This window comes from Tachysurus fulvidraco, chromosome 24 (genome assembly GCF_022655615.1).
Source record: "Tachysurus fulvidraco isolate hzauxx_2018 chromosome 24, HZAU_PFXX_2.0, whole genome shotgun sequence".
Lineage (NCBI taxonomy): Eukaryota > Metazoa > Chordata > Actinopteri > Siluriformes > Bagridae > Tachysurus > Tachysurus fulvidraco.
In genome coordinates this window covers 14009876-14036075 of record NC_062541.1, presented here as the reverse complement: position 1 = coordinate 14036075, position 26200 = coordinate 14009876, and the positions used below count along the sequence as shown (strand labels likewise).

The following is a 26200-nucleotide window of genomic DNA, read 5'->3' as shown; positions in this document are numbered from 1 at the left end:
AAATCCACAGAATGTGATATAATGTCAAACAATTTATGGAGTAATATTCTTTTTTTGATGTCCTAAAAGGCCACAGCACTGGATAGTTTGCTGTTTCTCTGCAGTTCTGCATGTGCCCAGGAGATGAAATGAGCAGTGCATCATAGTTACTACACCTTTTATTACATTTAGCTGCATTCCATTTGTTTGATTTATTTGAGCATATGTATTTCCTTTGGCATGTAGATGTACTCTATTCGAAGTCTGCCGACCATGTTGTACAGAGATCGAGCTGAAGAGGATGGGATTGAGGACATGACACAGCTTGAGTACGTCTTAAACTTATTTATGTTAAACAATTTGATGATAGACAAGTGGTTCTTATACAGGCAACTGTATAATGTAATGAAAAATAAAACTCTTTCTTTCAGGGAACTTCATGAAGCTGCTGTTTTGTTCAACCTTCAAAAAAGGTTTGAACGTGAACTGATTTATGTAAGTAGATTTTCAACTCAAGTTTGTGATTATCGAATTTATATTCATTTGTGATTATATATTTTGGTTTATGATTATCATTTTGCATGAGCGATATGTGAATTGGGAAAAATTTGTTTTTCCTTTCAAGACTTACATTGGAAGTATTCTGGTAGCTGTGAATCCATACAAGATGTACAATATTTATGGGACAGACATGGTGCTTCAGTACAAAGGACATGTCCTTGGCGAAAATCCTCCGTAAGCACTCAGTGTCTTCTTTCTTTTTTTATGTAGCACAAAGACGTGCTGGAGAGGTGGCTCGAATAACGTCTTAAATATTTTCCTTTCAGGCATTTATTTGCTATAGCAAATGCTGCTTACACAAAAATGATGGATGCCAAACAGAACCAATGCATTATTATCAGGTACTGCTGAATTATCAGTTACATCGAAGGAGATATTATAGAGTCATCTATTATAGAAGATTTTTAAACTAAAGTGTTTATTCTTATTATACTATTCGATGGAATAGTTATAAAGTAATCAGAGTCAATATTATTTGACACAACTGATCATCTGGATCATTTTAGTCCTCTCTCTGAAGCAGACACTTGTAAGGGAAGACTGCTAAGTGTCTGGGCTAGGACACTACGGATCATGTCTCTGAAATGTACCCAGTGTCGTCTCAAGAAGCTGGCATGACACACGCATTTTAGCATTTGATTTCACGTCTATCTAACCAGACACCATGCTCATTACTGAAATGCAAACTAAAGGAGGTGGAAATCGTGTCATTACATGCCAAGTGACTGTGCCAGTTTACCTAACAGTGGTGTTAAACGAATAATTAGTGATTTAGCAATGTGATAATTATCTTTCAGTGGGGAGAGTGGATCTGGTAAGACAGAGGCCACAAAGTTGGTCCTGCGCTACTTGACTGCTATACAACACAAGCGCAACATTACACAGCAGGTATGGCTAAATCTAGAACTTTGTAGAAGATTTATTTATTTTTGATTTTTACATTTATATCATATTAGATCTAACAAATCTGTTTTGTTTGTTCGTTTTCCTTTCACATGCACCGAGACAGATTGAGGTATCGCGTGTGCTGTATTTGTATGTGTGTGCCCTGGAAATTATCCTTCATATTATATGTCTAATTGTGTACTTTATGGAACATCTGTTTTAATTTATACAACTTTCTATGTTTCTTTAATTAAACTATTTGATTGTTGGCAAATTGCTGCGGTGTAAGAGGAATAAAACACTTCAGGATATGCTGTTACTAGAAACTTTGGAAGCAGAACCATACCGCACACCCTTGAGATGAACTGGAATATCAGATTCTAGCCAAAGACTTTCTAGACAATTAAAGCAAAGGAGGACTTAATGAGTGTGATGGTCAGGTGTCCGAATACATTCATATATAGTGTATTTACAAAGGATTACTGACAAGGAGATGTTTGACATAAATATAAGATAAACTGTTGTTTTTTTTTGTTTTTTTTTGGATGACAGAAATATAACTTCCTTTGCTTAAACCTACAGATTCTTGAAGCTGCCCCTCTATTAGAGTCATTCGGAAATGCCAAAACTGTCAGGAATGATAACTCAAGTCGTTTTGGGAAATACATAGAGATATTTTTGGAGGAGTGAGTGTGATTTTTAAAAACATCTTTGATCAATTTTAGGATTGATGTTTGAAATGATACAAAGCCTAATATTATCCATCAGCTAATGTTGGCATTCTCTCTTTACCTGAATATTGTATGTAAAGATATGTTTAGGTTTATTTTTAACACAATATTTAACACTGAGTTATAATTCTCTTATTTGTTTTAACCAGGGGTGTGATTAGTGGTGCCATAACCTCACAGTATCTACTTGAAAAGTCAAGGATAGTGTTTCAGGTGACCTTTGTAATTCTGTTAATATACACTTGCTGTTTTGGTTACATGCTTGTTTGGTGTGAAGTTAGCTGAGATGTTTTATGATTCTGTGCTGTGTGTTTTTTTCTTCTAGGCCAAAGATGAGAGAAACTACCACATTTTTTATGAGATGCTCGCAGGCCTTCCTTCACAGCAAAAACAGTCACTGTACCTCCAAGAAGCAGAGACTTACTATTACCTCAATCAGGTGGGATTAGAATAAAATAATCATAAACAATCTGCAGTATGAATCGGAATGTTTAATTCATGGGAACAAATATTAAACATTTCTTGGATTTTATATAAATACGTACATATGCATATAAACTTATAAATACTTGCCTTTAGTTTATAGTACAGTACCTGATCATCATTATTAAATATTTAACACACAATTTCATTTTGTCTTTAATAGTATCATTCATTTTAGTTAATCTGTTAATTGATTAACGGATTATTATTAATTAACGGATTATTATTAATTAACATAATTGATTGTGGGGACACGGTGACTTAGTGGTTAGCACGTCCGCCTCACACCTCCAGTGTTGGGGGTTCGATTCCCGCCTCCGCCTTGTGTGTGTGGAGTTTGCATGTTCTCCCCGTGCCTCAGGGGTTTCCTCCGGGTACTCCGGTTTCCTCCCCCGGTCCAAAGACATGCATGGTAGGTTGATTGGCAACTCTGGAAAATTGTCCGTAGTGTGTGATTGTGTGAGTGAATGAGAGTGTGTGTGTGTGTGCCCTGCGATGGGTTGGCACTCCGTCCAGGATGTATCCTGCCTCGATGCCCGATGACGCCTGAGATAGGCACAGGCTCCTCGTGACCCAAGTAGTTTGGATAAGCGGTAGAAAATGAATGAATAATTGATTGTCTTCGTCGATCCATCTCTCGTTTTTAAATGTAAGATAAAAATAAACTTGAGCTGAAAGGTACCCTAATCACACAGACAGTTCTAGTATCTTCTTTGTTTGGTCAGGGTGGGAACTGTGAGATCACTGGTAAGAGTGATGGGGAGGACTTCCGCAGGCTTCTCGGTGCCATGGATATCCTTCATTTCAACCCTGAAGATCAAAACGGCATCTTCAGGATTCTGTCATCTATTCTCCATCTAGGAAATGTCTTTTTTGAGAGATATGAGGTAGGCAGGCAGATTTTTATCTCCTCATGTTGCACATGTTATCCTGCCATCATAAATGTTTGTTACCCTTTATGATACACAGACAGACTCTCGGGAGATGGTGTCAGTGGTGAGTGCTCAGGAGATCAGAGTGGTGGCAGAACTTTTACAAATTTCTCCTGAGGCCCTGCAGAAATCAATCACTTATAAAGTGACGGTAGGACACATGCATGTGGAAAAAAGTTGCAACACGTTTTGTTGTTATTTGGTCAAGTTTGTACATATTTTTGTTACTGTGTACACTTTATTTTACGCTTTCACCAAGTTATACATCACATTCTTCTGGTGCTAATTTAATTTTATCCTGAGCTCTTACATTTTGTAGTTTTGGATAGCACTGGGTTATTAGGCACTCACTGTCCATTTTATTAGGAACACATGCATATTTATTGGCTATCAATACAAGAGTTTCAGGCAATGTTCACATCACATATCAGACTGAAGAAAAGGTGTCATCTTGGGGACTTGTGGCAAGGATACTGGTAGCTGATGAGCTGGTATAACAGTCTCTAGAGATTGCACAGAATGATGGGAAGAGAGAAAACATCCTGTTTTTTGTTGGATCTGCAGGCTGAAATATCTTGTTGATGAGAGATCAGAGGAGGATGACCAGACTGCTCTGAGCTGACAGGAAGTCTATAGAAACTCAAATAATTACCCTTTACAACCAGGATGAGAAGAAAAAACATCTCAGATTGCTCATCAAACCTTGAATTTAATAAATGAGCAGGCGGACTATTAAAGTGTCCAGTGGGTGTATATAGTAAATGTGCTAACTGTTAAACAAAGTACACAAAGTTTCTAGAAAAACAGAATGCTTTCAGACAACTATCCTCGATCATCTGTGTCAGCAAAGTACTTCTAATGTTGTAGGCAGTGAGCTCAGGGTGGCACAGTGTTGCTGGCTCACAGCCCCATGGTCCTCAATTTGATCCTGAGCTCAGGTTACTGTCTGTTTGAATTTTTGCATTATCTCAAAGTGTCCACTTAGGTTTCTTCCAGATTATCTGCTTTTCTCCCTCAGATGAATTGTCTATACTATTTGATAACATGTTTCCAGAATATTTTATTAACTAATAACTGTTTGAACTGCCCCATAAAAAGAAAATTTGCGGTACAATGTGCCTGAGCGATATTTCCACGCACAATTTACATTTCTATAAAATACCATTATGAGTTCTTATATATTTTACTATAGGACACAATGAGAGAGAAAATCTATACCCCTTTATCAGTGGAGAGTGCAGTGGATGCCAGGTACTGTAAGTCATAAACATACAATAAATCCCTAAGAATTCTGAATAAAAAAAGAAGCTTTCAATAATTAAAATGACTTTTGTGTCCAAAAAAATCCAGAGATGCAGTTGCCAAGATACTGTACTCCCTCCTTTTTAATTGGTTAACAGACAGAATCAATACTTTGGTTTACCCGATGAATGAGACACTGTCTATCTCCATCCTTGACATCTATGGATTCGAGGTATTATAATGAAGTTTTTATTTTATAAAGGAATTGTACACGCTGGTAAAAAGTCAATTGTTTGGTGAATTAAACCCTTTGTGCTTTACAGGACCTCAGCTTCAACAGCTTTGAACAGCTTTGCATAAACTATGCAAATGAGTACCTACAGTTCTTTTTCAACAGGGTCATTTTCAGAGAAGAGCAAGTAAGCCTTTTCAGTTCGTTTTAATCCTCGAAACACAGTGGCTATACAGATTACGAAATGCATCTGAATAAATGACTTTCAATATCTAAGGAGGAATACAGAAGAGAGGAAATTCCCTGGGACGAAGTGTATTATAATGACAATCAGGTCTGTATTGACCTCATTTCTGCAAAGCCCCATGGGATACTTCGGATCTTGGATGACCAGAGCGGTTTTCCGCAAGTGTGTTGGTAGTGATTTATCTCTCTCCAAGTTTCTCTTCCTGTGTTCATCAGACAGTGACTGAAATGTTTTATCTTTAGGCGACAGACCACACTTTCCTTCAGAAATGTCACTATCATCATGGCCACAACCCACTGTATTTCAAGCCAAAAATGCCTCTACCTGAATTTGCCATTAAACACTTTGCTGGAAAAGTCACCTATCAGGTGCAGTCAATAGCTTATATGCATTTATTTTATAAGAGAAATATCAAAAAGTCTGGAATTAGTTACCTGTATCATTTTTTTAACAGGTTCATAAATTTTTGGACAAAAATTACGATCAGGTTCGCCAGGAGGTGCTTGATCTTTTCATGCAAAGCAAAAATAAGGTAACATTGTACGACCGTTACCGAGCACCTTCTCTGGGTTCGGTAACCTTTTGGTTTAAGGCTATGTTTCTCTCGTCCTAGATGGTTTCAAATCTTTTCACAAGCTATTCAGAAACCATCAATCAACAGAAGACTCATGTCAGGAAGAACAGCACGGTAACACGCAGATACCAGCCATCCACAGTTGCTGCCAAGTTCCAAGTTTCTCTTTTGGAGCTTGTGGAAAAGATGGAAAGGTAAACCATGTTTAGAATTGACTTCATTCCGAAGATAAAAATGCCTGTTCTTTTAACTAAACCTGTGATTTCTTTAATTTGGCATCAGATGCAACCCATTCTTTGTGCGCTGCATGAAGCCAAACCATAACAAGGTAAGGCAGAAGGACATGTATGAATAAGAAGTTCAAATGTTCAGAAGTAGACTGTCTGTCAGTTGAGGTGTTATGCTAAGAGGCTGTGATACCTGTAGGAGCCTGGAGTGTTTGACATGGACCTGGTCAGCACTCAGCTTCGTTACTCTGGGATATTGGATACTATCCGTATCAGGAGACAGGGTTATCCAATCCGAATACTCTTTGATGTCTTCCTTTTTAGGTAAAGCCCTGGGTGACTCTGGTTAAACAGCATCACACTGAATGTACTTTCAGCTCATTGTCTCTCTCTCTCTTTCTCTCTCTCTCTCTCTCTCTTTCTCTCTCTCTCTCTCTCTCTCTCTCTCTCTCTCTCTCACACACACACACACACACACACACACACACACACACACACACACACACACACACACACACACACACACACACACACACATTTGGAGAAGAATAATTACAATCTCAAACAAAATTACGTCAAGAGGTTACTATAGGCTATATGAGATGGCTATAGGCAACTGTCTAGTGAATTAGATCAGATTAATAGGAGTAATTCACAGTAACCCATAATAGGCAGCTGAGAGTTGACAGCATTAAGTCAGGCACCATACAGTCTTGAACCTTGAAATTAGCACCAAAAAGTTTATGTTTCACATTTTTTCTCACCCTTTGTGTAAGGAAAAACTTTCTCTTGTATTTCACACATATTTCTGATATACGGATATCACTCAATAAGCCCTGTTCACTTCTCCCAATGCAGTATATAAATTGTAAACAAAGCACATGAGCTTAATTTAACTTTAATGATTTGCTATAAAACCAGATCTTGGAGGCTGTGGAATATTTTTAAAGCATCTCAACTTGACAATCTTTTCATTAACTGATTTGTTTACTGCTCCTTCCATGAGCTTGGGGCAGTGTGATTCCCCCCCCAATGGGCCTATATCAGTGTTTGTTGTAGTTCCAGCTCTTGACCACTAGGTGGAATATTAACACTTTGGAAGTGTGAGCTGCCCAGCAGTTGTACATCCTAAATGGAACATTACCTCATCGGTCAAACAGGAACATTATATTTGAATTACTGATCACTCCAAAAATTATTATTTCAATGGAGTTTAAAACCTTTGCAGTTATGAATGAAGACTTTAGATAATTGTTTGTTAAACCTTCCCTTACGGACCAGCCACTACTGCTTATGCATACCTACACCTGAACTTTATACTAACTAACATCACAAAATGAAATCTTTTGCCTCTTGAGTTTTTTGTGTGTTATTTATTTTTAAATATGTGTTTGCTACTCATCTCCCTTAGATACAAATCCTTGCTGGGCCTAAAGCAGGCTCCTCCTGCCACTGGGGAGTCTTGCGTAATCATGCTAAGGAAGCTTTGTCCTGTACGACCAGGAGCTTTTGAAGTGGGCATCACCAAGGTGCGATCTTCTGCTCCAGATTCTCTTATAGATATTATAACAGATTGTTACACTCACGGCTTGAATAAACTTGTTTGCCATGATTTATCTCTCTTTATGTATATTTGCATTAGCTTTTCTTAAAAGAAGACATATATTACACTCTGGAGAGTAAGAGAGACAGAGTGAGGCATGTTGCTGCCCTGACCCTGCAACGCTACACTCGAATGTTCTTTGTACGGAAACGCTACGTTGCCTTTCGCATGAAAATCATTCGATTGCAGGCGCACTGCCGAGGTTACCTCATACGGTACAGATTCTCACTGCTGCCCCTTAACATTTCCTTGTCAAGGAATCCATAGTCTTGTCTCTGGTTTAATTCTGACACTCATACATTCCTGTGTGGCTATTCACAGGAAGCACTATGTGAAAATGCGAGTCAGTCTGGTCAGATTCCGCTCAGTGGTCCACATGTATGTAAATCAAAAGAGATACATTAAGGTACAGATGGTATGGCTTTTATTATTAATGTCACGTTGTTCCCCTGTGTGTTATGTTCGGTTTAAATCGAAGCCACTGTACATCTCTTTTTAGATGATATTAGAAGCCAAGAGGAAGGCAGAAGAGGAGAGGATCAGAATAGAAACGGTCAGAATTACAACTTCTTGCATATTTGGTCTGTCTAAACTTTATCTTAATTTTCAATCATCGATGTCTAATTTGTAGGAGTTAGCAAAACGGGAAGTCGTTAATGTCACACACTTGCCCATTCCAGCAGAACTTGGAGGTTTACTGCAAGCAGTTGCAGGTACAGTAGCAATACTAGCTTCGTAGAAAGTAAACAAATGCAATGTCATTCTGGTGCTTTTTGTTTAGGTGAATATTGTGTATAATTATGTCGCTTTGTCGAAGCCAACATTCTGTTTTCCTATTTAAGCTTAGACAAAAATTTATCAAGAGTAACTCCTCCTAGGGCTTTCGGGCCACATGCACCAAATTCGGATATGTTGTAGAACCTAGTCTGAAGTTTGTCGCTATTACTTTTCTAAGCGATCCGAGTTTTGGTACTTCTGGTACCGAGTCTCAAATTGGCCTTTTTTCCCCCCATAGACTCCCATTATAAACTTTGGAGGTTTATAACTCGGCCAGCTCCTTTAGGGTGATACTCTGAACAAAGTTTTAAATTGGTATACCGACTGGCCTTTCGGTTGCCCCGCCCCCAATATATATACAAAATCAAAAAACTTTTTACAAGATGGACATGTGACATATCAAAACACTCAGAACAATGAGGGGAACTTCCTCACGGGTATTCTGATAACGTCACGTGATGTCACATGAAAAAAATAATTAGCACAACATGGACATGTGACATATTAAAACACTCAGCCCAATGTGGGAAACTTCCTCAAGAGTATTCGGATGAAGCCACATACTCGTCTCCACTTACCTTCAAATGTTTTGGCACCCTAGCTTTCTGTCTACTTGCTTCCAAAAGTAACACTGACCCTTATGTCCACTCGCTTCCAAAAAGCACCGGCCTTTGCAAATACTTGCATCGTCAAAGCCAACATCAAAGTTTGTCACAACAAACTTTACAAATCTAGTTATAATTATTAATACACTTTGTCTGTTGTGTTTCACAGGAGGTAGAGAGCTTCATTCTGATTGCTTAGCTCTTGTACAAGCACCAACAGTTCAGCTGGAATCCCAGCTCACACTCCCCCTGGACATCAATAACTATACCATTTCCAAATTCATCCAGCTTCATTTCAGAGTAAGTCGTGTTTTCAGATCAATTCCAACTTCCTCATTTGAAGCTCTCAAACAGCATTAAGGACAGTGTAGCTATATATAGGTAACAGATTCCATTTTCCTTTTCAGGAACCAAAGTTTGGAATGTTGACTGCACCATTGAAAACGCCCTTGACTTATTTAGATGATGATCTCAAAAATGAAGCTCTTGATGTCTTTGTGATGGTAGAAATGTCACATTTTACCCCATACTGTCCGATGTATCATGTCCGCCTTCTGTGTGATGAGGAATAATTAACATATATTCAATGCTTTTGCAGATTTTGAGATTTATGGGTGACCCACATTTGAACGGTGCCCAAGAGAATTTACTCGGAAACTACATTATCCAGAAAGGGCTTTCCAATCCTGGCTTACGAGATGAAATACTGTGTCAAATTGCCAATCAAGTGTGGAGGAACAGCAACCCGGATAATGCCGAACGGGGCTGGCTGCTGCTGCTCGGCTGTCTGAGTGCTTTTGCCCCTTCAGCCAAAATAGAGAAATACCTTCTCAAGTGAGACATGACCTTCTTCCTATGTATGACTGTGCACATCGTGTTATATTATGTTGGTCTTCATTGTGGTCTTCTGCATGTTACAGGTTTGTGTCAGACAATGCCTATAATAGCTATAAGGCAGTTTGCCAACATAAACTCATTCAGGCTATGCAGAAATTCCTTTATGGACCAGAGGCAGCAAGGACTTACCCACTGTCCCTTCTGGAGTGGACTGCCAACAGAAAGAAAGCCAACATGGTCCTACAGGTGCACTGTTTTGATGGTGAGAACAACTTATTTTGGACTGACATCCAGTAGATTTTTCAGTAGATTCTTGAAAGGGAAAAATAACTTTCTTTTAGACTCTATTTGCAACTCAGTGACATATCTCTCCATCTTATCTTTCCTTTCTAATTGAGGACAAAAATATCAGTGCTGTGGTTTTCATGTGAAACCTAAGTGTGAAATAAGAGGAGGCCTGAAACGGCTTCTAAAGAAATGGAGAAACCAGGGTGTCAGTCTCCTTTAAGATTACTATCTGCAGTTTCTTACTGTTTTGTCATGGCTGGGATATATAAGCACATTTCTATAACACATACACAGATAAGATAAGCACAAACTGCACACACAGTGCTCATTTATCTCCGACTACTCACTTCTTGTCTCAATTAGACTAGCAGAAGGATGTTTTCCATCCCAGGGAACATTCTTACGCAATTATGTAGTGCTCAGCAAAATGAACAGACACCTGATCCGTAGTGCTAAACTGAATGGAAAAAAGCACAAGAGGTGTTGTCTTACCTCTTCACACCAACTCTGTCACTGTAATTGTGAACATAATGTTCTTTCCACAGGAACGTCCTTTCTGTGTCCTGTAAACTCATGGACCACTGGTGAGGATCTGGCTGGGGACATCCTTCTTCATAGGTACATGCCATGGGAAAACACTCCTGTCAGCTATTAAACTTGAGCAGGATCACATAGAGCTCAGGTTCCCAACCCTGGTCATTCAGTACCCCTGTTCTTCACCGTTCAGTGCATTCCCTGCTTTAATACACCTGTTTAACTCAACATTGGCTAAATTAAGTGTGTTAGTAGAGAGAGACCCTACTAAAATGTTTACGGCACTCCAAGACCAGAGTTGGTGACATATACACCTAGATTCACCTACTGTCGTGGCTTCATCACTCTTTTTTCAATCTTTCATTTAAAAAACATAGATTGTGATCTCTAACTTTGCTCAGCTTGTTTATCATCACAGCACAACACACATTTTTAAACACACAGCTTTTAGTAGTAAAGACCTCACTCAGTGGATTGAAACGTTACTGTATTTGGGTTTTCTAGGAGTGTCACAGAGTCCTTTAAGGGCTGTTCTGTCATCATGAAGGAACATGGCCAATGGGCTGAGCTTGCAGGGCACGATTATGTAATGGACCTGATTGCAGACCTGGAGCTAATGCGAGATTTCCCAAAGCAGAAGTCCTATTTCATCATTTCGGCTGAGAGTTCCACCAGAACCAGACCCAATGCTAGCCTGTTCGTAATATTAATAGATCAACAATATATATATTTTTTGTTTTGTTTACAATTAAAATCCAGTATGTTTCTTTTATTCTGTGTAATATACAGATATTTCTTAATAAATCATATTGTAAAATTCTGTATTACCTCTGAATATGAGTGGCTTATACAGCATTATGAACAGAGATATACAATATCCATTGTATAGGCACTGATGCTTTGTTATAACTTACCACAGTGCGTTGTTTGGAAGTGGTTTTGATTCGGATGATGAAACCCCACTCTTTAACCCACCAATGGCCAGCAACAATCTACCAGATTCTGATGGATACTACAGTCATGGTCAGATGACTATTTTATTTTTTTGCCTATTGTGTTCTCTCTATAATCGGATAGTCACCATTAAATGATCCATGTTTTGTTGACAAATAAGATGTTAGGACCGAAGTTAGAATTAAGGTCTGTTAAGTTTCCATAATTAAGAATGTATTATATGGCTAAACTTTTGTGTGACACGTGATTATTACACTCCGGGGTGTTTGTTCACAACCCAGATTTAGTCCTGTCTCTTTGGTTATAATGTGATCCACTGATCTCCTCTGTGAAGACTTTCACTAGATGTTGGAGTGTGGCGTTGGGGATTTGTGTTCATTTAGCTTGAAGAACATTATTGAGATCAGACACTGCTGTTGTAAGTGTGAGGATGTCTGGGGTTCAGTCGGTGTTCCAGTTCATCCCAGACGTGTTCAGTGGGGTTGAGTCAGAGTCTGGAACAGTTTTTTTTAGCCCTGTTAGTTTCAGTGATAGGTAGATTGTAATGTTACACTGTACATAGACATTGTATACAATTTTGTGCTTCAAACTTTGTGGCAACAGTTTAGGGAAGAACAAAATACGAGTGTGATGGTCAGGTGTCCACAAACATTTAACCACCTTGCATACACGGGGAAGAATGTTATATATTATCATTTCCTCGATTCAAACAGAATCCGACTTTAGCGAGGCTCCACCTCAGAGAGGTATGGATCGTTATCTGGACAGCTTATTTGACCCAGTGCTATCCGATGGTAGTGGGGTAAGTCTGTTTATCTTTTTTCCTCTAATTTAATTTTCCACAACATGATGTTTGTCTTGACAATTCATCAAAATGACAAAATGTGTAAAGGTTTTTTTTTTGTTAATGTAATTCAATGAAATCATGAGCTCATTGTAATTTCTTTGGTTAGCTATGAAATAAATGTATAATATATAATATACATTTAGAAATAATATTTCTACATCAGGTCAATGGTTTCTGTGAATCATTTGAACCTAGTTAAGTGTAATTGATTGAGCATCAAATGTCCAATTGGCACCAGGTCCCTAGCACTAAAGGGGATTAAGTTACTGGACTACCGTATTTCTTACAGCATTAAGCTCAGTGTAATTTCTTAACCTACTGTCATTAAACCATTATGCCATTAAAAGGTGTTTTCAAACTCACTTAATGCAATGGCTGTCATCCAGAAGCGCACTTGCTCTCAGGTTGGGCCTAAATAAAGGAAATGACATTATTTCTTTGTCAAACAGTTTGCATAAAACTAGGGTTACATTTAAAAGATTGGTAATGTTGTTGCCATCATTTTAAAAGATGAACAATAAACGATACAGATTGATTTTTACATTAGAAATGCTTCAGCTTGGTAAATGAACACCCGATATTTGTGGTAATGGTTAAAGGGCTAAGCTGCTCTTAGAGAGTATAAGGTACTCCCAGGGGGAAGATTGATTTCTCGTGTGAGTGAACACAAAAGAGGCCCTGGCTGAGTTAGAGCCTGTTCCTCTCTGCTATATCTGCAACAATCAGGATTTGGAGAAGCCAGCCAGCATGACCAGTCGGATGAAGGGAGCTGGTGGGATTGGGGGTGAGGACGGAGGAGAGGAAGAAACAACACGGACCAAAAGGCCTTATCCCCCAGGACTGCAGCCTGGAGGTGAGTCATTCAGCTAACTCCCTTAATGGCCTTACTTCACCACACATAAATTATGCATGGTAGCCCTTGTGTCAATTGGTTCCTAAATGCAATCATCAGTCTGCAGGGTCAAATTTTTTGTTTTTGTTTTTAATGGGTTTTGTAAGAAACATGAGCAAACCTTTGCTACTCTGTGTGTGATTGCACTTAATGTGAATGTGTCTGTTTTGGAAGACCATGCTGATTTCTGTTACTAAATGGATTTCTCTTGCTGACTAGTTTAATGACCTGTGTGAACTTTCAGGTTTGGTTTATTAACAATATCAAGATTTTTGGTTTTGGTTGCATGTCATCTGAACTCCATTAAATAATTTACAATAATTAAAATTACAATACGATACACTTTCGGTAAAGTGCCAAAGTGTACAATGCATTGGTGGATACATTTACTGTCATCCTGTTTAGATACAATTTTATTTTTAAAATCTTTTTAGCGGTTCCCGTTCTGCCTGTTATGGGGACTATGATGCCACCTATACCTATGCCAGCTGTACACTCTGTGCCTTCAACCCTTGCCCCAGCATCTACAGACCCTATTCCCACAGTAACCCCTGTTTCTCCAAAGACACCAATGCAACCAATACCATCAATGGCACCTATGTCATCTATACCTCCTATGACAGCTTTGCCTCCTTTACCACCCTTCTCAGCTTTACCTAATGTGCCACTGATGACTGATGGGACAGGTATAAATGCAACAGACACTTTTTCTGTGTAGAACGTAGGTTTTACATGCATTTATGAATTGCACTCTTTAATATTCCAAATACAGTAGATCCCAATGTACTTGCACAGCAGCAGCAAGCTATCATCAACCAGCAAGCCATCATACTTGTGAGTATTTTAAGATCTAACATAAAGCCATCAGTCTAGCACCGAGGTTCAATTTGAATATTATTCTGGTCTGATATGAAATTTGCACGATTATAAATGTAATTGCTGGTCTGTCGTGTTGATTAATAGGCTCAGCAAATGACAATGCAAGCAATGGCCCTTCAACAACAAATGTATAATTCAGTAGGCAGGCCATACACTGGCCCATCTTATCACAGTGAACATGTATCAGTGCCCCGTTCTGGTCAATCAAGCCAAGTGAGTATCTCAAGACACCCAAAATATGTTTTTTTTATAAAGCTTATTATATAATCACAAAAATTATTATAGTGATATAATTTAATGCTCTATTAAAATTCTTTATTACTTCTTTATTATATGTATCATATCTTGAATTTATTAAACATTATTAATTATTTCTTCACCCAATCGATAGTACTGTAGATCATATGATGTACTGAAAGATCTTTTTTTATTATTATTATTCTTAACACACAGTACTATGCAAAATTCTTAAGGCCATTAGCCTTGTTAAAGTCCTAGTCTTTTTTTGAAGAATAAAATTATTTGTTACAGTGTCAGTGAAATAAAATTGGATTTGCAACAAAAGTGAAATGTTACACACAAATGTATGTATATCAGTAATCATATTACATAATAGATCTATTAGCTTCCTGCATTTCTTTAGATTTCCTCAAGATATTTTCACGGTCCTGTGTATAACTAACGTCCACAAAAAATATGACATGAAATGGAATCATGTCTATTAGATACATAATCTCTTATGGCTGTCTTCTTATTTCAGATTCAATCCTAAAACACCATTAATGACTTAACATTTAATGAGTTGTTTTTGTATATTGGCTCCTATTTGGTCTTGGCACTCTGATCAGTCACTTAATTATTCCTTATTAAGTGTTTCCAGTAAATCATTAGCGTTATCTTCACAGAACAAATCTGAAACTGGACCTACTCCACACACTCATGTTACACATCCCCCTGCACAGAAACCCACCCGGCATCATTACGGTAAGTCAGAATCTCTATACCAGGGTGCACTGTTTATTATTATCTTCTAATGTAGCTTGATTTTTCCACATGTAATTGTGCAGGTTGAACATACCATACCTATTCATGTCATTAATGCTTGAATATATTTTCTAAGGACAACCCCGGACGGTAGCAAAAGAAGATGTGGTGAGGTCCACCATCTCAAACTCAGAGTATATAGAACCAAGTCATAACATCAAAGACATAATAAAACACTACCAGCCTGGAATAGTGAAACCTGTAGATATACCAAGGTCTGTATATTCCTACAAGCAGTCTAACCATTATACTGTATGTACCTTCATTCATGAAATGATACTGAGATATCCCCAGTGTGTACTAAAGCTATCTACGGCTTCATAACTTACATGTAAATCCTGGTTTTATCTGTAATCATAGAAGAGATGCTAAGGTGTTTATTAAAAAGCCAGACCCTCATGATGAAGCTATGATGATCCTTAAAGACCAGATGAATGCACCACCCACCCAGGTAGATCAGTTAACAGTAGTGAGTATTTGACACCTTACTCCATTACTAATAAATCATTTACCAAATGAAATAAATATCTTTTTTTATGTACGTATGTTTTCAACATCCAGAGGAAAAAGATCTATAGTCCAGGCTCTTCTGCTTTAGATGTCACAGAGATTGGCAGACCGCAACCATTAAAAAGTATAAAGATGAAAAGATCACCTCCGGTGCCTGCGATCAGTCAGAGGTCTCCAGCCCCACCGCTGGGTCAGTACAATACAAGACAGACACTCTGCCTCATTTATCAGACTTTATTACTCATTCATTCATTTTCTACCACTTATCCAAACTTCTCGGGTCACGGGGAGCCCGTGAGTCATCGGGCATCAATGCAGGATACACCCTGGACGGAGTGCCAACCCATCGCAGAGCACACACATTCTCATTCACACACACACACACACACACACACACACACACACACACACACACACACACACACACACACTACGGACAATTTTCCAGAGATGCCAATCAACCTACCATGCATGTCTTTGGACCGGGGGAGGAAACCGGAGTACCCGGAGGAAACCCCTGAGGCACAGGGAGAAAATGCATGTGGAGGCGGGAATCGAACCCCCAACCCTGGAGGTGTGAGGCGAACGTGCTAACCACTAAGCCACCGTGCCCCCCCCTCCGGACTTTATTATACCATAGTTAAATGTTAAAGTATGGATGTGTTCCTAGGCTACACTGAACTAAATATTTCACTAACACCAATTTTCTTAATATTTACTTGTGTAGTGATAAATGGTGATAAATCACCCAGAGTGCAAAAAACATTCATGGGATATTTGATTTACATTCAGTGATGCAACTAAATTCCATAAAAGGTAAAGAGCTGAAAGTATGAAATGAGAACAAAATATAGAGAGAAAATCAATTTCTCAAAGGCAAAAGGGAAGTTATTGTGACTCATGTGTACACCAATGAAAAAAGATGTTATTTAGCAGCACGACGTTACCTGCAAAAGCCAAAGCCTTGGAGACAAATTAAAGTTAAGCTGAAGTAGGTATGAATTAGATCATGGATTGACAGAAAAACTATAATAAAAAAATATATCTGTACAGACGGACTGCTTCAGTTGTGTAATGATGTGTAATGATCTCAGCTGGTGTGACTCAGAAGCCTCTAATATTGTATTGTAATACAGGAGGGCAGGATATTGTAACAATGAAATCTGATGTCTGACAATGGGACATAGTACATTAGAGAGTATATGGCTTGTATACCAGATCATTTATCTTCTTGATGTCCACGAACTGTCAAAACGTGGATTGTTTAGTCAGTAGAATTGGTGTTGCACAGCATTAAATGAAGGCTCCCTGGCAAAGAGAACTAACTTACAAGCCAGCTTTTATTTCTGAAAAAAAAAAAAAAATATATATATATATACATGTATACATATATATATAAAATGTCTCTGAATAGACATTAATTTCTCTGCTGTTAATTTATTTACTGAACTTATTTATCATAATTTATTTATTTATATTGGCTTGCTTTCTTTAATTATTAAGATACAAAAGGTTTTACAATTTGTATTGAATCCACATAAGTGAGATATATATATATATATATCTTACAAAGTAATCTTTAAATAAAATTGCAATCCAATTATATTATTTGAATTCTGTCATTTAACACAGAGAATGAAGAGATGAAGCATCATAAATGAGCCGTTCTTTAACAAAAAATAAATACTATGAGTGGTTTGTCTCAGTTTCTCGAGAGCTTCCAGTGGAAGAGGAGACCATTCAAACCCAGCTCCACAGGAGAAGCAGCGAGGAGCACTACACCTACACAAATGTACCCTGGAAGATCTACCTGAGAAAAGAAGTAAGGTCTTTGTGTGTGTGTGTGTGTGTGTGTGTGTGTGTGTGTGTGTGTGTGTGTGTGAGAGAGAGAGAGAGAGAGAGAGAGAGAGTGAGTAATATTCAAATACTCTGTTCAGTAATGTAGTTTCATGTTGTTTTTGTTAGGTTTTCTATCCCAAGGACAGCTTTAACCACCCACTGGTACTAGATCTCCTGTTCAAGCAGGTGTGTGTTTTTATTTTCTGCATAACTTTGATTTTCCTGTATCACCTAGCCGGATCATTCTCCCTGCTGATGAACTTTCGGTTTTATTTCAGATTGTCCACGACACCTTCTCAGAGGCTTGTATTCGGATCACGAAGGAGGAGAGACAAAAAATGAAATCTCTCTTTGGTAGGTCCCAGAAATCAAATACGGATTAAAATAAGTATATTAGCCAGTATGTTATCAATTCTACATCTAATTCTTTAACAGCTGAGCACAACATTGATGCGGGTGCCATGACACAAGATGAGAATGTGAAAAAAAAGGTTGTTATTGCTGCAAGGGACACCTGGGAGATCTACTTCTCTCGTCTTTTCCCAGCATCTGTAAGGATCTCCTGTCACCACTCCATCATTTATTTCCTATTCAGAGTTTTTTCTAAATGGAGAGCTTTTGTGTGTGTGTGTGTGTGTGTGTGTGTGTGTGTGTGTGTGTGTGTGTGTTACAGGGCAGTGTGGGCACTGGTGTCCAGGTGCTTTCTGTGTCCCACAGGGGAATTAAACTGCTTAAGATGGTGAGGAGCAGTGCGCTGGCCCCAGATTACTTCCGGGTTTTAAGACCGTACAGGTATTTTGCACAAGAGAATAATTATTTACCAGCAATAGCGATATATGCTAATTACACTGATATGTGTGATTTTGTGTGTGTTTCATTCAATATATAGCTACACAGACATCATGTTTGTCACCATTCCCTCTAAGAACATGCTGGAGTTCAACCTCACCAATGAAAAACTGATTCTCTTCTCAGCCAAAGCTCCCCATGTGAAGACCATGATTGACTATTTCATCACAGAGCTGAAGAAGGTAAGCTTTCTCTTCACACCTGAACTGGGTTTCAGGGTGGACAGTGGTGGCGCTGTGAATTAATCGTATTCTTTTTTGCTCTAGGACTCAGACTATGTTGTTGCTGTACGTAATTACATTACAGATGACAAAACGATGCTGAGTTTCCACAAAGGAGACGTTATACGCTTGCAGAAAATGGACGGGCTGGAAGAAGGTGAGGAAGATTACGACCAAGTCTTTTACACATCTTATGTTTAATAGGTTGATGAGGTCTATGCAGCATTTAAATGCCTGTTGTTGTCATCACCTGGTGAACCGGCTAGCACATAAAAATATTCTGAATTCAGAAATAATACTCTTAAGTTGCTCATAAAAGCTATAGCAGTGTACGGTGTCCTATTAAATAAAAGACACTCTCTGGTGTTCCCCAGACGAGGATGGATCCCTTCTGAGTCTGTTTCTTCTCAACGTTTCTTCCTCATATTGTCTCAGGGAGTTTTTCCTCACCTCGTTGAGTCTGGCTTATCATTAGACATAAATATAATCTTCAATTTTAAGCTTTCTCATTTTTATTATGGATTATATGGATTTTTATTTTTAAATCTGCTTTGTGACCATAAAATGTTCATAAAAAAGAGCTATACAACTAAAAGTGAATTGATTTGAAATAGCATTGATGTGAGCTGTGTGGAGAGGAATGTTTATTTGAGACCTGCTGGTTGAGATCTAATTCCTTGTGGCCGTTCTGTAGGCCACAGCTACGGGTGCATAGTGAAAAAGAAGGTCATGCTTCTTGAGGAAATGAAAAGAGACACGTCTGACTTTGGTGGGTTTGCATGGAGTGTTGTTCAGCTTAAGGCTCTTTCTGTTTCTTTCTTTTTAGTCTGTAATGGTGAAATACATTTTCTTGTTTCTTCTTAGGAATCTTATTGTGTCCCTCAGTGTATTTTCCCATTAGTTGATTATGTAATATGCTTTCTGACACGATTCATTTGTGCTACCTCTAGGATGGAAGTTCGGCGCGGTACATGGTCGTGCAGGACTTTTCCCTGTGGAGTTTGTCCAACCAGTGGCTGCTCCAGACTTTATCAACCTCCCTGTGGACAAGAAAGACGAGCCCAAGAATAAACATGGACATGTGGCAGTCTCTGCCGCCGTCGCCGTCGCCGTAGGTTCCACCGCCGCGGCCCATGAGCTCGACCGCTCCGTTGAAGTATGTTCTGCGTCTACGAAAACATCTGCCAGGGTTTTGTGCTAACTCAAAACCAATACTATATACAGTATAACCTCTCTCTTTAACATTTCATGATCTTGTAGAATAAATATTCAAGTGCTGAATTATAAATGTACTAAATATTGTACGGAACAATTGATATGCAGTATTTATGCGTCTGTGAAACACTGGGTATCAAACGCTTTCACTCCATCTGTTCTTATCCTGCTAAACAATAACATACTTCATATTCTCCCCTCTAGGTGGCTTCAGCCACCAGTGATTATACTGAAGCCCATACAGACTACAGTGAGCTGGAGATTGATGAGAGGATTCTGCAGGACAGCCAGTACAATATGGTGGAGTTTGCCAAGAAATATTTCAGAGGGGCCCAAAGGAAGACCAGGTCAGTATTTTCCTTTAACTCTAGAGCATGTGTGTGAATGTAGACAAAAGAAATGGTATAATAGTCTATTATGGCTGGTAGAAAAAGTAATGAACATAAGATGCGTCACTTTTACAGTGATTCAGAAAGGCAAAAGTCAAAGAAGGGCAAGGAATCTAAGGAATCATCAGATATGGTGAAATTTTCCAAGGTATGATTATAACGTTAAGTATATTTACTTAAGGTTAATTTGAGGTTAAGTTCTGTGTTGTGTTATGTAGCTCTGTGTCTTTATGTAGCACTGGGGTCCTAAAGAAACGCTGTTTCATTTCACTATGATCGAAATGACAATAAAAGCCTCTTGACCTGATTTGAATTATGTAACAAGAAAATTGTCTTATTACTTATTTACTTATTACTGATTGTATTATTTTTGCTCCCCATCAAATTGTTGTGTTTGGTGTGTTAAACAGACTCCTATCCAAGAATCCTTGATTGAATTTACTGATGAAAGCATGAACAAGGTTGCTGCAGATATTTTCTTGGGTAAGCGAGCAACTTGCACATCCTTAACCTTCATTGTTATGAAAGTGTATAAACATATAAATGTATAAATTTAGTTTCAGTACGTGGACTCATTCAGATGTCATCACTTGCAGAATAAATGAGATGGAATACGATGTTTATTAATCGATTGGAAAGTTTTACTTCGCAAATGGATTATTTTAATATTTGTATACTTAGACTAAATTTAAGCATGTGGTCATGCAGCTAAATATTAGTTTTGACACTATCTGTGTTATGAAACGATAGATGACACTGTAATTGTTAAATGATTATACATCAGGAAAGAGATGTTTGGTTCAGATATACTGTACAGTACATACAGTACCGTATGTGCCTTTCTATATGTAATTGTGCTTCTTCCAGCTATAATGAAGTTCATGGGAGACTTTCCAATCAAAGGCCAAAGTGAGCAAGACATCATCAGCTCCATACTGAGGGTAAAAATGAAGACACTTAAGTAAATAACCTTCACTCAAAGAGACACGAGACACGGTGTCTCATTTAATATAAATGACATTATTGTTGCAGCTTACTGGCGAGTACGGCTTACTGAGAGATGAAGCGTACTGCCAGGTCCTCAAGCAGATCACAGAAAACACCAGTTCCAAAACGTATCATATCACATTTCCATATTTTATATTTTATTTATATTTAGATATATAATGAATGTGCAAGTGTGCCTGGTAAAACTGACATTAGAATTCTTCTCCAGAGACAGTTGTCAAAGAGGCTGGAGGATCCTATACATCCTTACGGCATACTACCGATGTTCAGAAGTACTGAAGCCCTACCTGTTGAAATACCTTCAAGATGCTTGTGCAGGTCCTGGAGTGCAATACCAAGGTAGTGTGTCATTATAACCTGATCTTGAAGACAGATCTTTAATAGTTGAGAAAATTTGAGAAGGTCCTTGGTTTTTCTAGGCATTGCCAAAGCTTGTGAACAGAACTTAAGGAAGACTTTCCAATACGGTGGCCGCAATAAATACCCTAACAGCATGGAACTAAAGGCTATGATGGTAAGTTATTTTATATAAGGAATAAATAATAAGCAGTGGTGTTATTCCTGCCCTTATTTATATAGATCTTTTCACCTTCTTGACCACTTTAGGCTAGCAGGAGCTCCAAACGGCAGCTATTTCTTCTCCCAGGTGGAATCGAGCGTCATTTGAAAATTAAAACTTGCTCAGTGAGTTGTTCTTTTTTTAAGTAGTTGATACTTACAGTACATTATAATCATTGTGCTCGGTTTATAAAAACTGTTATGTGTAGGTTGTTATGGATGCTATTGAAGAGCTATGCTATGAGATGGGTCTAAACAGCATGGAGGGAATGTATGAATATGCCGTATTTGTTGTCACAAACAGAGGTGAGAATATGTTTTCCAAGTAACACCAATGGAACAATGGATTTGTATTGAAAGAAAATATGAAGACAATGTAGGACATTCGATTGATAACAGGAACCTGTCAATGTGTAGGTCAGAATGTTCAGCCACTAAGCAACAGGGAGTACATCTTGGATGTTACCACAGAAGCTGAGGTTTTTGATAGCAACTACAGCCTGTGGTTTAGAAGAGTGATCTGGAATCAGCCACTAAAGTTCGATAACGAGCTTGGAGTCACCATGCATTACAATCAGGTACTGTATATAATCAAACCGTGCTGGTTGTCTAAAATACAGCAACATTAGTTGTGCTTTTTTTTTTTTTTTTTTTAAATTAACATGTCTTACTTGTTACTTATTAATGTCTGTCTCACATCTTTCTTTGTTCTGCAGGTTATCCCAGATTACTTAAAAGCACTTCTGAATGTTGTGCCACAGGGCAGGCTTACTGAACAGCAGCTTCAGCAGGTGTCCAAACTAGCTGCGCTGCAACATCGTGCCAAGGACACCGTCTCTCTGCCTGACCTGTAATTCTACACAAACTAACTCTAATCTCTACAATACATTACAGTTTCCTGTCAGTGCAAAACAAACCGAAACTAAACCACATTAGAAACACATCACTGCAAAGAAAGGGTCCATATTAAACATGACATCCTTCTTGTTAATTGTACACGGTGTCGAATTTTCAGAAAGGAACAAAAGGTTTGCTGTCTGTTTGCTGTCAGTTACCGCAGTGAACATATTTTAATGTGAATTTACGATTAACTAAAACTATTAAAGCAAGGAATGTGTCTTTCTTCAGGTTTTTAGCATTATTAATGAGGTTGACAGCATATCTAAGATATCGTCGTGTTTACATTTATGGCATGTAGCAGGCATCTTTCTCCAAAGCGACTTACATTTATATAATTTTATACAATTGAGCAACTCACAACCTTCTAAACAGTAGTCTGACACCTTAACCACTTAGCCACCACTTCCCCAGACACAGACTTGACCCAGGAACCAGAATCCATCACCCTAAAAACTTCGACACAAGAACATCAGTGCCCTTGGTAAAAATAAGCACATATAAAAAGCATCAGTGTAGTCAGGAGTTTTTTGTTGTGTTTTGCATTTATCGGCCACCATAACACGTCACATTTCTCTCTCTCTCTCTCTCTCTCTCTCTCTCTCTCTCTCTCTCTCCCCCTCACACACACGCACACACACACACACTCTCCTCCCTCTTCTTTCTCTCTCTTTGTGCAATTGTACTGAAATCCTCACCTTTCCAAAAATGTATTTTTGTCTCTCCTTTCCCGTTAAAGCCGTGAGGTCCAGGACTGCATCCCTGTCCCTCTGTGTGGAATGAAGTCTTCTCAGCAGTGGCTGAACTTAGTGACCCACAACATGCAGCAAGTCCAGGCACTGAGCCCCCATCAGGCCAGAGCCCAATTCCTTGGTAAGGAATTCAATTCAATAACATTTTATTTGTATGCCTCTTCTAACAATAGAAACTTTTACAGCGGTTTTACAAAAATAATTACATTCATACTTTTCTACATTATATGAATATGTTGTATGTATAGATTTAGAATGGATATGAAACTTATAAATTTACTCCTAATGCTCAAGCCAGTGACAGCTGAGTTTTTTTTAGTTGTGTATTTGTTATATTACTACAGATTTTTCACCCTGTACTGTACTGATCATAACTTTTCTATACATTTCAACTATAGGGCTTGTAAGCGTATTCCCCATGTTTGGTTCCTCGTTCTTCTATATACAAAGCAGCAGTAACAGCTCTATAGACTGCCCTTGCATACTAGCTGTCAATCAGAATGGCCTGAACTTTCTGAACAAAGACACACATGTAAGCAAATTGACAAGATTTACACTGTTAAACAAATACACCGATTTAAAAAAATCATTGAATAAATTCAGAAATGCACGTTGTACTTTTTTTCAGGAGCTGATGGTGAAGTTCCCCCTGAAAGAGGCGCAGTCCAGCCGGACACAGAGGCCCGTGGCTGGCTCCAGTTATCCTTACGTCGAGATAATGCTGGGGGATCTGACATCACAGCGCATCACACAGCTACAAGTAGACCAGGTATGAGATGTGTACATTGAAAGTTGCTACATCAGAAAGCATAATGTGGAGAAAATAATTTGGAGAAACGAATTCCAGCTTGTTTTCTGAGCACTGAAAGATGTTTGACTTTGCAGAGCCTGGAGCTGTGCCGCGTTATCGCCATGCTCATGGACAACATGCTGTCCGTGCGAGAGAAGAGACTCACTCTGCCTCCCAGCGAGATCACGCTTCTTTAATATGCTTCCAGACAACACAGCAAACTATTTCCTGTCTCATAAAAGATAAAGACATTCAGTGTTATTTAAGCAGATCGTTAGTAAGGTGTTTTTGTTAGAATGATAAATCTGACCAGAACAAAATTTAACTTCATCATAACAGTGTTCACATTTAACAAAATCATAAAATCTCTTAAACATTTCATGAAGCTTTGTTTCTTGCAAAAGGGATTCTACTTGGACTTAAAAACGTATGTTGTAGCAAATACCTAGCACCTTTTATTGTGTCCTGGTTTTTAAATATCATGACTACATCTCAACACACATTGTAGTAATCAAGTTCATATGACCACAAGGACTGTGATGTAGCTTTTTCAAGGTTTAAAGTGTAGCACAATTCAATATGAATGTCATTTTTAAGCATGCCATTTTCTACTGGTGAATTGTGTTTTAAATTATTTGCACTTTACTGCGTGTTTAAAATGTGCAAAGAGTAATAAATACATTTCCGTTCTTTATTAAAAAAAACCACAACAGAAAAACACCAACAGGTATATAAGACCATTCTAGTATTTAATATGTTTACAAGCGGGGAAAAATTAGGCTTGAACTCACAGGAGCAAAGCTTCAACATGGAAGTTTATGTAAATAGCAAGAGTAGCTGAGCTTCTGCATTTTAATTGGATAATAAATATATATATATTGTATTATAACATATCGGTGATCATTTTAAATGTCATGTGATACATTCTCACATTGCTTTACTTTTTTCAAACAAACAATTATTAACTTCTCTATACTTTTGATTATTAAAGATAAAATGGTTTATTTTTACTTGTTTAAAGTCCTGATTGTATCATTTATTATTTATCAAATTGTTTGGTTTTATCCCTGATGATCACAGTGCTAATTACATGTTCGGCAATCTTGTGGTAATCATGCAATCACGCAATCTTGTGGTAATCATGGACAATCAACTGCACTTTTCCTCTCACGTTGCTTACTTGACATGCTCATGTCAGTATCTCCTAATAATAAGGGTTCAGACATTTTTATCCAAGCTGACCACTCAAGTGTTAGTCATCTCGAGACCGAAATACCAGCCTCGCTCCTGGCAGGTCAAATGATCCAAAACGCGGCTGGATGACTGGTTTTCAACCTTTTGCAATTCTCCCTCATCCCTCTTATATCAAAGCTCTTTTCACTCTACATATTGCCCCACACTTTTTCTAAGGATGCTCAACTGGTCCCACCATCTCTTAGGGTGCAAGAATGAGGCATGCATCAAGTCTCTTCTCTGTTTTGGCACCTAGGTGGTGGAATAAACTTCCACTAGATGTCAGAACAAAGACCAGAGTCACTGGCCATCTTCAAACGATAAGTGAAGACCAAGCTCTTCTTGAAACACTTAAATTAGCACGCTAGTTTGTATTACCTCCAAACAGAGTTTTAGTCTGTGACCTTGTGAACCTGATTTGATATATTCATTGTAAAAATAAAATTCCAATTAAAATAAATTCCAAACCCTTTACTATAGTAGTTTTGGGAACATAATCATCGGACAAGAGAAGATGAAAAGGAAGAACGGGTGGCAATCTTACAGTACGCGTTTTAACAGGAACTTACAAATCAATCCATATCAC

At 38.3% G+C, this 26200-nt stretch overlaps 1 protein-coding gene across 1 annotated transcript; it reads left to right on the top strand.

Annotated features, from left to right (window-relative positions):
* Nucleotides 1-57: 57 nt before the first annotated feature.
* myo15aa (myosin XVAa) lies at nucleotides 58-25331 on the top strand. The gene is made up of 64 exons (XM_027148392.2): nucleotides 58-308; nucleotides 411-474; nucleotides 605-714; nucleotides 807-881; nucleotides 1338-1428; nucleotides 2008-2111; nucleotides 2306-2369; nucleotides 2482-2595; nucleotides 3365-3526; nucleotides 3609-3722; nucleotides 4764-4822; nucleotides 4922-5045; nucleotides 5137-5232; nucleotides 5323-5454; nucleotides 5535-5660; nucleotides 5747-5824; nucleotides 5906-6060; nucleotides 6149-6194; nucleotides 6293-6417; nucleotides 7505-7622; nucleotides 7736-7911; nucleotides 8018-8102; nucleotides 8196-8249; nucleotides 8328-8409; nucleotides 9248-9378; nucleotides 9486-9581; nucleotides 9677-9912; nucleotides 9999-10177; nucleotides 10749-10821; nucleotides 11242-11433; nucleotides 11657-11760; nucleotides 12405-12493; nucleotides 13265-13391; nucleotides 13865-14116; nucleotides 14203-14264; nucleotides 14394-14522; nucleotides 15215-15293; nucleotides 15430-15568; nucleotides 15714-15804; nucleotides 15915-16053; nucleotides 17570-17685; nucleotides 17829-17888; nucleotides 17981-18056; nucleotides 18138-18253; nucleotides 18376-18494; nucleotides 18592-18733; nucleotides 18818-18929; nucleotides 19467-19541; nucleotides 19723-19928; nucleotides 20192-20334; nucleotides 20452-20524; nucleotides 20787-20859; nucleotides 21244-21317; nucleotides 21409-21491; nucleotides 21593-21723; nucleotides 21804-21898; nucleotides 21991-22068; nucleotides 22152-22248; nucleotides 22360-22520; nucleotides 22659-22792; nucleotides 23579-23712; nucleotides 23990-24123; nucleotides 24220-24360; nucleotides 24477-25331. Exons 1-64 carry the CDS (start codon nucleotides 226-228, stop codon nucleotides 24576-24578), a joined length of 7230 nt encoding a protein of 2409 aa, XP_027004193.2. The 5' UTR covers nucleotides 58-225; the 3' UTR covers nucleotides 24579-25331.
* Nucleotides 25332-26200: the final 869 nt, after the last annotated feature.

Excerpts from the sequence above, each read along its gene's own strand:
- myo15aa (XM_027148392.2), top strand. The coding sequence starts at position 226 with ATGTACTCTATTCGAAGTCTGCCGACCATGTTGTACAGAGATCGAGCT. Across the intron at positions 475-604 it reads TTGAACGTGAACTGATTTAT|ACTTACATTGGAAGTATTCT; the intron begins GTAAGTAGATTT and ends TTTCCTTTCAAG. Across the intron at positions 3,527-3,608 it reads TCTTTTTTGAGAGATATGAG|ACAGACTCTCGGGAGATGGT; the intron begins GTAGGCAGGCAG and ends TATGATACACAG.